The sequence below is a fragment of the Lycium ferocissimum genome, chromosome 12 (genome assembly GCF_029784015.1).
Source record: "Lycium ferocissimum isolate CSIRO_LF1 chromosome 12, AGI_CSIRO_Lferr_CH_V1, whole genome shotgun sequence".
Lineage (NCBI taxonomy): Eukaryota > Viridiplantae > Streptophyta > Magnoliopsida > Solanales > Solanaceae > Lycium > Lycium ferocissimum.
This window is the reverse complement of record NC_081353.1, coordinates 44,792,928-44,808,879: the sequence shown is the minus strand read 5'-3', so window position 1 is coordinate 44,808,879 and position 15,952 is coordinate 44,792,928. Positions and strand designations below refer to the sequence as shown.

General features: G+C 35.2%; 1 protein-coding gene across 2 annotated transcripts; it reads right to left on the bottom strand.

Annotated features, from left to right (window-relative positions):
• Positions 1–1,367: 1,367 nt before the first annotated feature.
• Positions 1,368–15,237, bottom strand: LOC132040265 (agamous-like MADS-box protein AGL70). Of its 2 annotated transcripts, XM_059430893.1 has the most exons (7): positions 14,926–15,235; positions 4,171–4,249; positions 3,445–3,500; positions 3,273–3,372; positions 2,719–2,760; positions 1,909–1,950; positions 1,368–1,821 (listed from the first exon to the last, which is right to left on the bottom strand). In XM_059430893.1, exons 1-7 carry the CDS (start codon positions 15,108–15,110, stop codon positions 1,714–1,716), a joined length of 612 nt encoding a protein of 203 aa, XP_059286876.1. In that variant the 5' UTR covers positions 15,111–15,235; the 3' UTR covers positions 1,368–1,713. The 2 variants fall into 2 exon arrangements, with proteins under 2 accessions (XP_059286876.1, XP_059286877.1); XM_059430894.1 differs by lacking the exon at positions 1,909–1,950 and having other exon boundaries at positions 14,926–15,237.
• Positions 15,238–15,952: the final 715 nt, after the last annotated feature.

Here is a 15,952-nt window from a genome sequence, read left to right as displayed (position 1 = left end):
AAATGTCATGTGTCATCCATGTCACTCAATTCTAATGACTAGACTTGCTTATGTGGAATATGTTAAAAATGAGGGTTTTTTGAAACTTTGTTAACTGTAGGGGTATATTTGGCCCCAACTTGTAAAGATAGAGGTATATTTGACTACTTTGGCTAACGGAGGACAAAGTTAAACAATAAACTAAAGTAAAGGGTTATATTTGACCCTTTTCTCTATTTTTAATACATAATAAAATTATATTTGACCCTTTTCCCTATTTTTAATACGTAATAAAATTAGTTTCATTTTTTATTATGGTTATAAATAACATATCAAATACAAATTACTATTTTTCCAAACTCTTATGGGCTGAAATGTACTAATAAGCTAGTAATTGAGCGGGTCAGCATCCCAAACTCGAACAGGTTAGGCGGATCATATTTTTCATAACCCTAATTATGAACCAATAGAATCAAGTTGCAGAGGTTGATGTTGGGGGCTTGGAGCCAGAGTAATCCAAGTCGGTTCTATTAATTTGTCGACGTAGTCGTCAGGTGTCTGATACCATAGTCGTAAATTCCTCTATGTACATATATAGCAGCTTTATAGGTGTTAGATCATAGTCTACGTATTATGTGTGTTTTTTCACTTTTTAGGGCATTATTAGTGCACCGAACACTTGTGTTTCTTTATAACCATTCCCTGGTTCATTTCCACGTGTAGTTGGGACCCATATTGCCATCTGAGTTTCCAGTTAAATAGTAGCAATATATTTTCTCTGAGTTGCATATGAAGAACTGTAATATGGTTTTTCCTTGCAGTGAGAGGAAAGTTAGCAGCTGCCTTATATTTATTTCTTCATCAATCTGTAAGTTCCACTAGCACAATACTTTTTGTTTTCTTGATTTTTTGTTAGTCTTTTGGTTTTGAGTGTTCAAATCTATTTGATCTCATATTGATGATGAGATTCTACTCTTTTTAAAATTTAAATTTCCTCTGTTTAATCTTTTTTTTTTTCATGCTACCCAACTGGTCTGATAGGAGGATCTTCATCCGTTGTTAGCTCTGACATGAATTCTTCAAAGTAATAGTATATAATAGAGCAAGTTCCCAAGTATATTGAATGGAAATTAATAGCATAAGAATTTCAAACTATATGTGAAGCAGCCATAGCATATATAGTGTGTAGAGTATTTCTCAAGAATGAATTTAATTCTTAAAAATAGCTTCAAGTACGTTATACAACTTCAGAAAAATAAAAGCATAAGCCCATATAACTCACCCTCTTGTATATGTCAAGTACAGAAATAAATTAATCATCATCCAAGAGAAAAAAGAACAAGGTCATGACATGCAACAAAAACACTGAACATGTAAAACACAAACCGGAGGGCCAAAGTTCATCTTCACCTTTTCAATTACACGGTCATACAGATGAACAATTAGTTCTACTGAAACTGCACAATAACAACAACAACAAACCCAGTGAAATCCACAAGTAGGGTCTGGGGAGGTAGTGTGTACGCAAACCTTACCCCTATCTTGAAAAGGTAGAGAGGCTGTTTCCGAGACATCCTCGGCTCAAAGAATTTTACTGAAATTGCACAATATTGTTAGTTATTTCCGAAGACACCTTACTTTTCCTTATTTCATGTACGACGTGATAGTAAATACAGGAACCATCCTTTGCAGGTTATTCGCCTGGAGCCACAGCAAGCCTATTTGACAAAATCACTAGAAGAAATTGAGGGTCACTCTCTGTTGTCCACAAATTATGTGGGGTGGTGGAAGGTCAGTGAAATCCGTAGCCATCTTTTTTCTGTTTTTCTTGATCCTAGCTATCTGTATGGGCATATGCATATTAGTTAGTTAGAAAACACTTAAAAGAGGTCTAATTTGTGATAGCAGATTTTGTGAGGTAAGATTTACATTGTCCTCCAGAAATTTGTTTTCCTCTAGCAGCTGTTTTTCCTGCAAAAAGGGATATCATGTGCGGTCCAATGGAAAATTTTAACATGATATTAATTCATCCTAAAACAATTAAAGATATCTGATAATAACTGTTGATTACAAAGCCTCATAGAGTTGTAGAAACCATGGATGCTATTAACTCCGTTGACTTGAAGGAGCGTAGATAATTCTATGAGATTTGCTAAAAAGAGAAGCCTAGATTATGAAGTCTTAACATACTTTTAGACCAGCCTATCAAGAAACTTACGAGGACAAAGTGGATGTTTTGTGCCTCTTTATACTCCTTCCAACAATAAGCTTACACAATATTTGACATTCACACAGCATGCAAGCACTAGTGACTAGTCCTCGATTGAAACCAAGGATGGTCTGTTCTATAACCCCGGAAAAGAAGAAAAGTTCAACACCAAAATTGTATAGTTTATTAAATGAATACTGTCGCTCGGACCCTCAAAAATTTCTACCGAACTCTTGTCGGATCCTCCAAAATACATAGCTTTTGAATGATCCAGACACACACCTGGTGTATTTTTGGAGAGTCCGAGCAACATAAGGATGAAAGATGCTAGTTTTCTGATATATGAAGGTTTGAATAAGCTAAACCTAAACCAAATGCACCTTGATCTTAGATTCCAATTTCAGGGAATCAACGCCAGAGACCAAACTCAGGACTTAGGAAATGCTGACGAGTGGTGAAGGAAAAAACTAGTTTTTAGGATGGCTTATCAGAAAATAAGCAATGATGTGCCAATGGAAATGAAAACTTACCTTCTTATGAAGACCCTTAACAGATTCAAGCATCATATTTGTCTGCACAAACCCAAACTATTCAGATTTGCTTTGTTCTGAGGTACTAACTCATAGGGAACCATACTATAATACTGAAATTATGGTACTAAACTCAAACATTATTTAAAAAAAATGCAAAAAGACATAGTGAAGGTAAACAAAAATAAAAATAAATATCTGGATGAGTTCACTAGCAAATATGGTTTCTTGCCATTTAATTTGGTTGAGAAACTAAATCATGGAAAAAGCATTAGAACTTATGGAGTTATGAGCGAAGGTGAATGGAAACAACATTGAGGTACTCTAGCAAGGGTTCTCATGTCTGAAAAACACATTGACATTGTGACAACTTCTCATATTACTAAAGCCAAAGGCAGTAAGAAGGGAAACTTGTACTTTTTATGTATATTTCAGCACCAGAGTTCCAATTGATGCAATTCCAATAGGGCCAGAAAAATCTAGTAAAGCAACTACTAGAACCAAATAGGCTTTCCTACATATGCATGGTCTAAAACAGAGGAATGTAGAAAGACCTTTCTGGATCTGATTTGTATTATAGCTGTTTGAAGTTCGTTTTCCCAATGGATAAGGTCAGTCACAGTGAGACCATCAGCATTAGTTTCCTCAAGTTGCCTGTGAAATTGAGACAGACCATCAGTGGTATAATAAGCTTTAAGAAACAAAAATGAAGTATAAGATCAGTACCTTTCTGTTCTTTGTAACAGTTCTCCCACTGTCATAAACCTTGAGTATTTTGAGTGCTATTTCCACCTCAGAATGATAGAGAAAACTTTTCAGCACAAAAATTTGAGTATGATTATTTAAGATAAACAGTGAATTAAACTCAAATGATTACTGAGCATACATTGCAAAGCACGCAATGAAATCCATGATGAGTTACTAATCAACTCTATTAGCTACACAAATGAACTAGTCAGAGCATGCTTCCAGGATTTGACGAAATACTATGCGTGTCTAGCATAACTTATATTAGTCGAGCAACAAGAAGACTTCTTTTGATAGTACATTTAGTTGAACAGCTGCATGATCTTTGATGCACTATGATTAAGAGTAGGCATCATTAATAATTTGGATCTTCCAGTCCGGGAGCTGGCACACCAAAGCTAACGTGTATATGTAGTATCTTCGGACCTATTGAAAATGCAGGAAGTCACATATATTTCACAGTTCCATAGTTCAGATTAGATATTGATCTCTGAGCAGTTCAAGGCTGCTCTTTTACATTTTTTTTTTTTTTTTTTTGGAAGGGTGCAACTTCAGAGTTACTTAATACTCTTCAGATCGAGGCAAGAGTAACCAAATTAATTGAGAATTTAAATATATGCACACACAGTGCACTTATTTTCAAGTATCCGGAGAGGGTTCTAATTCACCAGAATATAAGTTGATAGCAATCAACTAATCAAATACCTCTGCGACCTGGATTTCTGCTGAGATCTCTTTTTCTGCTTCGACATGGCTTTTGTATCGTTGAAGTATCCCTGTCACACTGGAACATATAATATCAGATATGCTTTTGGTGGGTAAGTACAATTATGGTAAGTTTTAATACGTAAAGCAAAAATAAGGAAACTTAAGGAATCAAACAAAGAAATCAAAACTTAGTAAGAGTTGGGCGGATTAGATTATGACCAATGGTTTAGCCCATTTCAGCCCAACTAAATTTAGGGCAGGCTTCATTTATTTGCTCAGTCCATTTTGATTTGTTCAAATTTAGCCCAACCCGCTCATTTAACACCTCTAGTGACAATCATTAGAATGGGGTGATTTGTATTCTAAGTTACATCAAAGGTCATGTTGACAAGAGACATCCAAATATTAATGGATACTCGGATGCAAACTGAATAAGATCTCCTTGGCACAAATGATTCTCTTTAGGGCACCGTGTTGTAATTGGAGAAAATCTAGTATGTTAGAAAAGTTAAAAAGAAACAAGATGTAGTAACTTTATCAAGTGCAAACACGGAATATTGAGCAACAACAGAATATCGAGCACTAACTTCAACTACATGGAAGTTCATATTGCTAAAGAAATTTCTCAAATAGTTAAGATGGGGAGGAGGATGCAAAAATGCAATTAATCTATTATGTCAATCATGTTGTATTTACATCAAATCAATGGACCTAATGAAGCTCAAGCTATCAACTGTGGTGTTTAGTTATTTTTGCTAGATAATGGTTTCTGTGGTTCAAATCCTTAAATTTATTGGGTGTAATAATAGCAAACATATTATAAGTTATGATACCAAATGATGACGAGCAACTAACAATAAAGTGAAAGTTGAAAGGAAGATAAAATAGAGAGAGAATATATATTGATAGATAGAGATCAAAGACCCAAAGATGAGTAAATAGGCAACAACTAGTACATTAGTTATGGTATGAATTAAAGGTGGGTTGAAGTGGCAAAGTGATAAAAAGAAGCAAAAAATATAAGCTGGAAATCAAGGGAATGTTCAGGGCCATCCCGCGAAGGGCTTACAGAGCAAGGGAGGTAGCCTTGGCAATGGAACAGAAAGTCCTGGCTATCACCCGCCATTTGGCGTAGCTCACATGGGCAAGGCTAAGGAGCTCATGCCGTAAGTTCCACCAAGAGGGAGGAATCAGGTGTCAAGCTTGGTATGAGAAATAAGGGCATGGGAAAAATATTATTGAGATAAGTTAAAATTATTGTGTTACATTGTGCTCTATTAATACCTTTATTTTACGCGGTACATACTACATGTTTTCCAATGCATACTCCATGCATGAACTATCTAATACTCTCGTTCAAGCATGTGCATATATGTCATCTGTACCTAGCTTATTAATAGTATCAGTGAGGGACTTAATGAAAACATCTGATCATTTGACTTGTACAAATTTATAGCAATATCTCCTGAGAGTTTTTTTTTTTGTCTGACTAAATGACGGTCAATCACAATACATTTAGTCCTCTCATGGAACACATCTTGGAAGATTCACTAGGAGATCAAGACATTGACTACATCGTCTTTCTCAAAGTTCTCTAGCAAGGGTGAACTGATCAAGAGGAGTTCTTCCTCAAGATCAACCCGATGCAATATGAAGGGCTGCTTAATTATGACACACAAGTTTCATCTTTGTTGACTTCTTCAAATTTCAATTAAGCAAATGTTTGATCCAGACTAGATTAGAAGTTGCTACAGTCATTGCTCGATATTCTACTTCTACACTATATCGAACAACCAGGTCCAGTTTCTTGCTCTTCCAAGACACCATTTTTTCTCACACTAAAACAAAATATCAAAATGTAGAACATGTATCAGAAGGCGATCCAACCCACGTCTGTATATCTAATAAATCTGAGTAATCCTTTGCCTGAGGCTGTTTTTATATATCGTAATGAGATATAACTGTGCCTCAATGACTATCATAGGAGAGTCCATCAATTGACTTACAACACTTACAGGAAAGGAAATGTCAGGTCTAGACACTGTGAGTTAATTCAACTTAGTAACCAACCGCCTATATTTTGCAGGATCGCTAAAAGGCTCCCTCTGTCCCAGCGTAAGTTTAGAATTCGGATCCATACGAGTATCAATAGGTCCACAACCTATAGTTCATGTCTTCCCAAGAATGTTTAAGGCATACTTTTGTTGTGAAATAATAATACTGGATCTAGACTGATCAAGCTCAATACCTAAGAAATACTTCAATCTACTTAGATCCTTAGTCTGGAAATGTTGAAAGAGATGTTGAAGATGTTGGAGAAGAAAGTGAAGGTGAACATGGAGAACGGGAAGAAGATGGCCCAAAGCGCTATTTGGTAGTAAGGAGACTTGCGAAAGCCTTAGCTAAGAAGGTATAAGATCAAGGTCAAAGAGAGAATTTTCATGCTAGATGCAATATTATCAGATATATTTGCTCAACTATCATTGATATTGGTAGTTATGCATATGAAAAGTGCAACTTTGGTAGAACAATTGAATTTGCGTACAAAGAAACATCCTAAATCATAAAGACTCCAATGATTGAACGATTATGGGGAACTCAAAGTTTCCAAGATAGTAATGATCAAGTGCAAGATTGGTAAGTATTATGATAAGGTTTGGTGTGATATAGTGCCAATGCAAGCTTGTCATTTGCTTCTACGCTGATATAGACAATATCATAGAGAAACAAGGCATGATGTCAAGATTAACAAATATTCTCCTATTAAAGATGGGTGTAAATTTACATGTTTACCTTTGACTCCATTAGAAGTTAGTAAGGATTACAAGAAATAAGAGAGTTGAGGGAAAAGGAAAAAAGGTGAAGCAAGAGATAGAAAATGGGAATAGTGGCACCTTAAGAGAGGTAAGAAGTGAGAGTATGCGGGAAACTGAGGGAAAGTTTTCACATTTATAACATGATGGTAAATTCAGCGGAGAAGAAAAAGTGAGTTATTAGTTAGTCATCATAGTGCTTTGAAAGAGGTTGAGGATAACCATATGTTATACTTATTACGCATAAAGATTATTTTGACTTTTAATGAATTCATCCCTTTTTTGTCTAGTGTTGTTTCTACTCTTTTGCAAGATTATAAAGATGTCGAACGAGTTGCCAAGGAGCTACCACATTTGAGGGGAATCGAGCATCAAATTAACTTTGTTCCATATCAACTTTTAAATCAAGCAGCATATAGGAGCAACCCAGAGGCTACAAAAAATTGTGAAATCATGTTGATGATCTTCTTGAGATGGGGTTAGTGAGAGAGAGCTTTAGTCCTAGTGTCCTACCCATGATCGTAGTGTCAAAGAAGGATGGAAGTTAGTGAATCTATATTGACTGTGGAGTTATCAACAAAATCATGGTAAATTATCATCACCTTATAACTAGGCTTGATGACATACTTGATGAGTGAAGTGGTTCCAACTTTTTTTTTTTAAAACTGCCTTGAGATTTGGATACCACAAGATCAAGATGAAACCCGGTGATAGAATGAAAAATCGTCTTCAAAAGAAAATTTGATTTGTATGAATAGTTTGTAATGTCTAATTTGGATGTGCAAACGCACATAACATTTTTATGCGCCTTATGAATCATGTCATGAAACCTTTCATTTGCAAGTTTATAATTGTGTACTTTGATGATATTTTGATGTATTCTAGATTAGATGAGAAGCTTTATGCTAGTTTGAAAAAGTGTATCTTGTATGTGGATAAAGTGATATTTCTTGGCTTTGATGTTCGTGCTAGAAGGGTGGAAATGGATGAATCTAAGTTTGAAGTTATTAGAGATTGACCTACACCTCTGTCTATAGGCGACATAAGGAACTTTCATAGTTTAGCGAGTTTCTATAGGAGATTTGTTAAGAATTTAGTCTATTGCTTCTTCTTTGACTCATCAAATGATACAAAAGAACAAATCTTTTTATTAGGGTGAAGAGCAGAAATGAGCTTTTAAGGATGGCACACCACTTTTATTATAACTACCAAACTTTAAAAAAGTCTTTGAGATTGAGTATGTTTCTAGTAAAGTTGGCACAGGGGTCGTATTAATGCAAGAAGGAAAGAGTTTAGCCTACTTTAGTTAGAAGCTTAAGGGAGGAAATTTGAAATATAATATATAGGAAATCTTTTGATTTGGCGCAGACTATAGATAATTGGCAACATTATTTTTGACATAGAGAGTTTATTGTAAGAACTAATCACAATTCTTTGAAGTTTCTTAGAAAGCCAAGATAAGCTGGACAATAGTCATGCCAGGTGGGTTGGAGTTTTAGAATATTTTTTTATAGGCATAATACATAAACATGCTCTCAAATTTGGCCTCAGCTGGTAAGTATGCCCTCCAACTTTGGGTGTGCACAAGCAGGCACCTCAACTTATATAAAGTTGAACAAGTAAACACAAATGCTGATGTGGCACTGACGTGGCATATAAATTTTGGAGACGCCACGTCATTGACACATCAGTGCCACATCAGCATTCGTGTTTACTTGTTCAACTTTATACAAGTTGAGGTGGCTACTCATGCACACTCAAAATTGAAGGACATACTTACCAGCTGAGGCCAAATTTAAGGGTTTATTTATGTATTATGCCTTTTTTTATACAGTTCAATATAGGAAGGATAAGGAAAATGCAGTTGTCGATGCCTTTTTTAAGAGACATGCTTTCATTAATCTTTCACTTCAAGGTTGGTGGGATTTGAGAGTTCGAAGGAACTCCTAATGATGTTGATCTTGGGGAGCACTACACCAAATGTCAGCAAGCTGAGGCATATAAAAATGTAAGCAGGCTTGATGATAGTTATCGTGAGGATGAGAGACTAAAAAAAAAGAGCACTTAAAAAGGTTAGCGAACAAAGAAGGTTTTTTAAGATTGATGGTTATTTGTTTAGATATGGTAAAGTGTATGTGCCTTAATCTTATTGGAGAGAGTTACTTATTAGAGAGCCATATAGTGGGGTTTGATGTCCATTTAGGTGTACCTATGACTTTAGCTATATTTTAAGAATATTTCTTTTGACTTAAGGTGAAACATGATGTTGAAAGTATTTGTTGTGCTTGTGAGTTGATTATAACCATACTAAGTCTGAGGCGCAACAGTATACTTTGCATGATACCGTTTCTATTTTCAACGCACCTTGGTTTGACATTTTCATATATTTTGTGCTCGATTTATCTTAGAATAAAATAGAAAAGAGATAACATTTTTGTGGTAGTTGATAGATATTCTTGAAATAACTTATTTCATACCATATCATAAAAGTGATGATGCTACTGATGTTGTTGACTTGTTCATTAACTTTGTGCTTAAATTGCATAGGGTTTATAGAACCAATATTTTAGTGATAGAGATTCTTAGTTTCTTAGCTCTTTTTGGACGGGTTATACGAAAAGCTTGACATCGAAGTGAAGTCTACTTCTTATCAACCTCAAATCGATGGCCAAACTGAAGTGGTTAATAGCACATTAGGTAACACTTCAGAGTCATAGTCAAGGGTAAGCCTAACTCATGTGAGGACCACTTACCTTTAGCTGAGTTTCCTCACAACCGTACTATTCCATTCTTCTATTGATATGTCTCCATTTGATGTGTTTATCCTTTTGGATCTAACTTCGTTCTCTCAAGAAGTTGTGAGTTTAGATGCCAGGAAGAGAGCGAAGCTATGAAAACAATTCATGAGAATGCTAGAAGGCAACTTGAGAAAATGAATACCAAAGCGATTAGTAAAGCAAGAAAGAAAAGAGGATGATTTTTGAACCCAAAAGATTGAATTTTGGGTTCACTTGAAAGAAAGGTTCCATAAAGAAGGAAACAAGTTTCTACCTAAGGGGGAAGGCCCCTTTTAAGTTCCTGTGCATGATGAGGCGAATGTTAGTGATTTATCTCCTTTGATGAGAAAAGTAAATATTTGAGAATTGAATTTCTTCCAAGAAGGGGTGGATTATGACCCTAGATCTACTCCTACAACGCAATTCACTCATATCCAAGCAAAGGAGATATAAACACTTGAATTACTTTTTATAAAGTGGAAAGCATTAAATGATCCTTTGGAGGATTCCATCTTATGCACAAACTATTGGAATGGTAGGAAGATCAGGAAACAGAGTTTGGAACTAATTTGGGAAGCCTTGGATGATAGGCTTAGTTGTAAAGTTTGTGCTTCATTTAGATTATTGTGATCGTGCGACACATATCGCGATCACAAGGAACTAAAAGCTTGGAGGGTATCGTGATCAGAGCAGTACAAGTGCAAACATGAAAGATCTGCCAGCTTACATGAAAGATCTGCCAGCTTACTTTCTAGCACAAGAGAATGGCGAACACGACACTGAGCATGAGCGCAGAGTAAGACCTTTCAACACCATATCGCGAGCTATGAAGAGTGGGCAATAGTTGAATTTTCCAAAAGTGTCTAACGACACTCTATGGCCTATATTAGGGTTATTTTAGGCATTTTATAATAATTTGTCCTTAGTATAAATACCTTGGACCTAACTTATTTTGATTAACTCGTTATGAATTAGGAGATTGAACTAATTGTAAGATTTGGAGCTGATCTTGGAATTGCCTCTTGGGGATGTTAATGATGGAAGAGGCGATGAAATTATCAAAAATTAAATTAAATTAAATTTCATGGAGTTTGATAACTAGAAGTGTTGGAGAGAAACCTCATTACATAAGGGAATATGAATGCTCAATGGTTAATTCTTTGTTGTTGAACAACCCTCTAACTATCTTTTCCTTATTTGCAGGTATGTGTATGATATGAATTTGAACAATAATTTTTAATTTAGAGCCACCACATTGAAGAATACTAGGTGATGAAATCCTATTGGTAAATCAGTCTAAGTACGATATGTATAATTGGCTTATTATAATGCTTGGGTTTCCTAGAACACCTAAGGTATTTTTAGAGGTAATGAACCATATTCTTATGTCGTATTTACGATGAATTATTATGTTAGATAATGATTATATCTCGAAATTTATTGACTGTAAATATCTAAATTCAAGTGTAAAAAGCTTTTTGTGTATAATTTCATGTTATTTCAACCAAGAAACCTGGTATGGCCTTTATTGTGATTTGACTAATACATTGGTTCTTTTCTTTTGAAGTAGATGGGCTGAGCTCGAGGACAAATCCTTTTCATGAGTAAAAATGATACGATTTCAAAAAGTTAAAAGTAGTCAAGAGGAACCTTGACCCATGCTAAATTTAAAAGATTCACGGATTGCATGTTGAAGAGACTTCAAGATAAGGTCAAAAGATGCTTTTAGAGCCATTTTGAACATTTTTGCGATCTCAAGGACCTAGATGGAGATGTTGTGTGAGGAGTTTTGGGCGGGGGGACTCCCATTCAATTGTTTGAGCTTTGGATAGAAACTCAAGTCCAGTCCATTGCACTGGCTTTGGTTGTGTCCTTTTGCGATGCTAGCGAAGCATTGAGGAGCTACTTGAAAAACCAACGTCCGGAATATGAGGCACAAACTCGAGTTACCTAGAATTAACAATCCAAACTTGACGCTCTAGGGAAATTTGTTGAGCAAGTGCAATGTGTTGGGATGGTGGCGAAGCGTTATGGAGTAGCTTGGACTAATGCAAATATTGAGGCACATAAATCGAAGCTTCTTAAAATTATCAACCCAACTCGATGCGTTAGGAAAATTTTATCGAGCCAGTTCGGCATCTTTGGTCTAGCAAAGAAAGGAGAATTTTAGTTTGGACAATTTCATATTTTCTTAGAATAATTAGGGTTTTATATATACCTAAGGAGCTTGAGAGTGTAAGGAAAACTTGAATGAATTTTATTCAATGATAACTATTCCTTAAATACAAGAGAGCATAACTGACTCTCCCAAAATTTGAGGAACTAACTTAATCTAGTCTTGTAGATAAATAATTCAAATGGTGAAAAAAAAACTAAATTTAATCCTAACAACTTGATAATAACTGAGTAATGACGTGAAACAATTGATCAACAATGTGCTTGTCCTAATAAGCCCTCTCAAGTTGGCTAAACATCAAAGAAAGGTTAGCTTAGGCAATGGCTTGGTGAGAGTGTCTACAACTTGATCAAAAATATAATGGGTAAGTATTTCATTGTCACTTAGTCAGATCTCATATTCTTGCGGAGATGATGAAAATCCACTTCAATGTGCTTCATCTTGCTTTAGAGAACTTTATTTCTGCGTATATGAGATGCCATATTGTCACAAAAAATAATTAGCGTCTATGAGATGTGGAACCTTAGTTCATCCAGTAAATTTTGGACCCACGTGATCTCAGCAACATTAGCTACTAACTTGCATTAATGCTTTGATGAAAGAATGGGCAACTGATCATTGCTTCTTGGATGTCCATTAAATAGAGGGTTTTCCCAAGAAAGATATATATCCAAAAGTGGAGATTCTGTCAACTGGATCACCCGCCCAGTCAGCATCAACATACATATATACGTCCATGTCAGGATGACTAGGAATTCGTAAGCAAGAGGTTGCAGATGATTTTAGATGTCAAAGAACCCTTTTTACCACCTTCCAATACTACAAGCTCGGGGCATGCATGAATTGTGATAGTTTGTTTACTATAAATGAAATATCAAGACATATTGAGACACAAGTATTGCAACTTACCAAGTGTGCGGGGGTATAAGGTTGCAGCGGCAGAGGGTGAACCATCAACTACTTTCAGTGGTGAACTTGAACATATGGGTGAGGTGACACTTTTGCTAGTCATATCCAGCTCTAAGAGTATCTCAAGTATGTACCTCGACTAAGACAATCCTATTGGGAACATACTTAACTTCAATCTCCATAAAATAGTTAAGTCTGCCACAATTGACTAGAGACTTTGTTGAATGTAAAGTTGGTTGTGGCAGTATAGAATCTGGGCGTGTCCACTCATAGGTGAACCAATATGAGTGGCCATGCCCAAATTCTGTACTACCCTTAGCCGACTTTACCTCAACCAAATACTACTATTAACCAACTTTACCTCAACAAGTTTCTCGTCAATTGTGACAAACTTAAGTGCTTTTTAGTGATTGAAGTTAAATATGTTCGCAATGGGATTATCTTATCACAGTCCTATAGGTATATCCTTGAGATACTATTAGAACTGGATATGACCGAATGCAAAGGGATCACCACACCCATTCACCATCGAAAGCAGTTGATAATTTATCCCCGATGATGCAACCCTTAACCAGCACATATAAGTTGCAACACATCCTTCAACACATCTTGATATTTCATTTGCACTAAACAAACTATCCCTGTTTATGCATGTCTTGAGTTGTAGCGTTGGAAGGTGGTAAGAAGGGTTTTCCGATACCTCAAATCGTCCACGGCCTCTTAACTACAAATTCTTCGTCATCCTGACATGAACTTATATATGTATATCGATGCTTCCTTTAGGGGGGGGGGGGGATCCAATTGATAGAATCTCCACTTTTAGGTATATGATTTTTAAGGAAAACCTCCCCATTTGTGGGTCCTCCAGGAAGCAACGATCAGTTGTCTGTTCTTCCATTGAAGAATAATACAAATCAGTGACTAATGTTGTTGAGAGCACGCAAGTCCAAGATTTACTCAATGGACTAAGATATTATATCTCACATAAGCCTTTTTTTTTTTTTTGGCGACAATATTGGCATCTCACATCTACACAAAAGTCAAGTTCTCCACAACAAGATGAGACACATTGAAGTGAATTTTCATTATCTTCGCAACAATGTAAGATCCGATGGAATGACTATGAAATACTTATCTATCATTGACGAAGCTATTGCAGACACTCTCATCAAGTCAATGCCTAAGCTAATTTTTCTTTGATGCTTTAGCCAACTTGAGTTGTTATCAAGTTGTTAGGATTGGATTTAGTTTGTTACATTATTTGAATTATTTATCTAATCTTATCCACAAGATCAGGTTAGGTTAATTCCTTAAATTTAGGAGAGTTTACTACACTCTCTTGTATAAGGATAGAAGTAATCATTGCATAAAATTCATTAAACTTTCGCTTATACTCTCAAACTCTTTGGGCTCATCTATCAATTATTACCACACACATTCAATTGAGGTATTACCTTCTTTTTGTTCAGTAATATTGGTTGGAATACTATCTCATTATTTTTATTACTTTCTCAGTCCCAATTTATAAGAGGGTTAATCTATTTGGGAGTCAAACAACTTTTTCTTTGACTATGATTTTCTTCAACTCTTTTTATATATTGTGAATTATTAATTATGCAGACGTATACCACTTTTTATATAATTTTCAAATATATAAATTTTATTATAAAATACTCGAATAATCTATGTTTGAAATTGAGCCAAAGAAAGAGTCGTTTGACTATCCAAATAGATCTTACCCTTGTATAAATTGGGACAAAGGGATTAATTGATTAGCTTTCAAATTAGTTGGATCCGCATATTCCCAATCGTATATTATGTTAACATCCTTGCATTTCACATGCAAAAAAAGGTAAGCTCTCTTAGGCATCAGTAAGATCAACTCAAATAGAAATACCAAAACCTGCACCGCTAAAAATGATTTAGTTAATAAACGTGTCAGGTAGAAACTAGTCTTCCTAACAAATACTTAATTAGACCCTTTCAGATAAGTATAATATAACAACAACAACCCAGTGAAATCCCACAACATGGGGTCTGGGGCAGATAAGTATAATAAGTGCATTAAAATGAAAACCTGTTAGTGTTGGAGAATTCGTGGAGCCTGCCACTATTGGAGAAGATAACAGCAGCAACATCAACATCGCACAGAATTGAGAGTGCTTTGGCTTTCTTCAATAGGCCTTTTCTTCGTTTACAAAAAGCAACTTGCCTAGAGTTTTTATCTTGGATTCTCTTTATTTCTACCTTCCTTCGTCCCATTTTTTTTTTCTTTTTCTGTTAAGCCAAGTCTAGCCCTAATAGAAAATTCTCAGAAAAAGATATTCTAGTTTTAACATCACCATTGCTCCCATCCAGTTTTCCCTTTTTTTTTTTTTTTTTTTTTTTTTTTTTTCTGGTTGTTGTAAAGTTCCCATTTATGTTGTTTTATACTCGTATGCTCTCCCCACTCAAATTAAATCTCCTGGGTCCCCTTTCGTCCATCTTTTCCTGCTCTGTTTTTACTTATTACTAGCAGTAACTAGGAAGCCCTCTATCTATGACACCTTTTCTTTTTAATTGGTTGGTTCCAAAAAAAATTGATATCTTTATATATTTAATTAATGTTACTTTCGGATTAAAAAGAGTGTTCATTTAGCCATTAATTTATTAAAATAATATTAATTTCTAGATAAAAATAGATAATTTGACTAAACTCATCCTAATTAAATAGGTATTACAACTTGATGACATAACAATTAATGAGGGTAAATTTGAAAAGATAAGGTTAATTTTTTCTTGATTTGATAAGTGGACATTTTTTTTTTCACTAAAGAAAAAAAAAGGGTAAGTGGAAACTCTTCTTGATCCGGAGAAGGTAATAGGTTCACTTTAAATTTATCTTAAAATAATTTATAGCCACATAAATTTTTATAATGTGTTATTAAAGTTTTAAAAATCTTTCGTTATTTTTTAAATTTTATAGCCAGTCGATCGCCTCGAATAAAATGAGACGAGGGAGCAAGTTGGTCCAAGTCCAGTGAACAACTAAAAGGTGGGGAAATTAGATGACTATCGGCCAAGTTGGCTGAATACGTGGCAAAAAAGTAGAGAGAGCAACATTA

Excerpts from the sequence above, each read along its gene's own strand:
- LOC132040265 (XM_059430893.1), bottom strand. The coding sequence starts at position 15,110 with ATGGGACGAAGGAAGGTAGAAATAAAGAGAATCCAAGATAAAAACTCT. Across the intron at positions 3,373-3,444 it reads CTGTTACAAAGAACAGAAAG|GCAACTTGAGGAAACTAATG; the intron begins GTACTGATCTTA and ends TCAATTTCACAG. Across the intron at positions 1,951-2,718 it reads TTAAGGGTCTTCATAAGAAG|GAAAAACAGCTGCTAGAGGA; the intron begins GTAAGTTTTCAT and ends CCCTTTTTGCAG.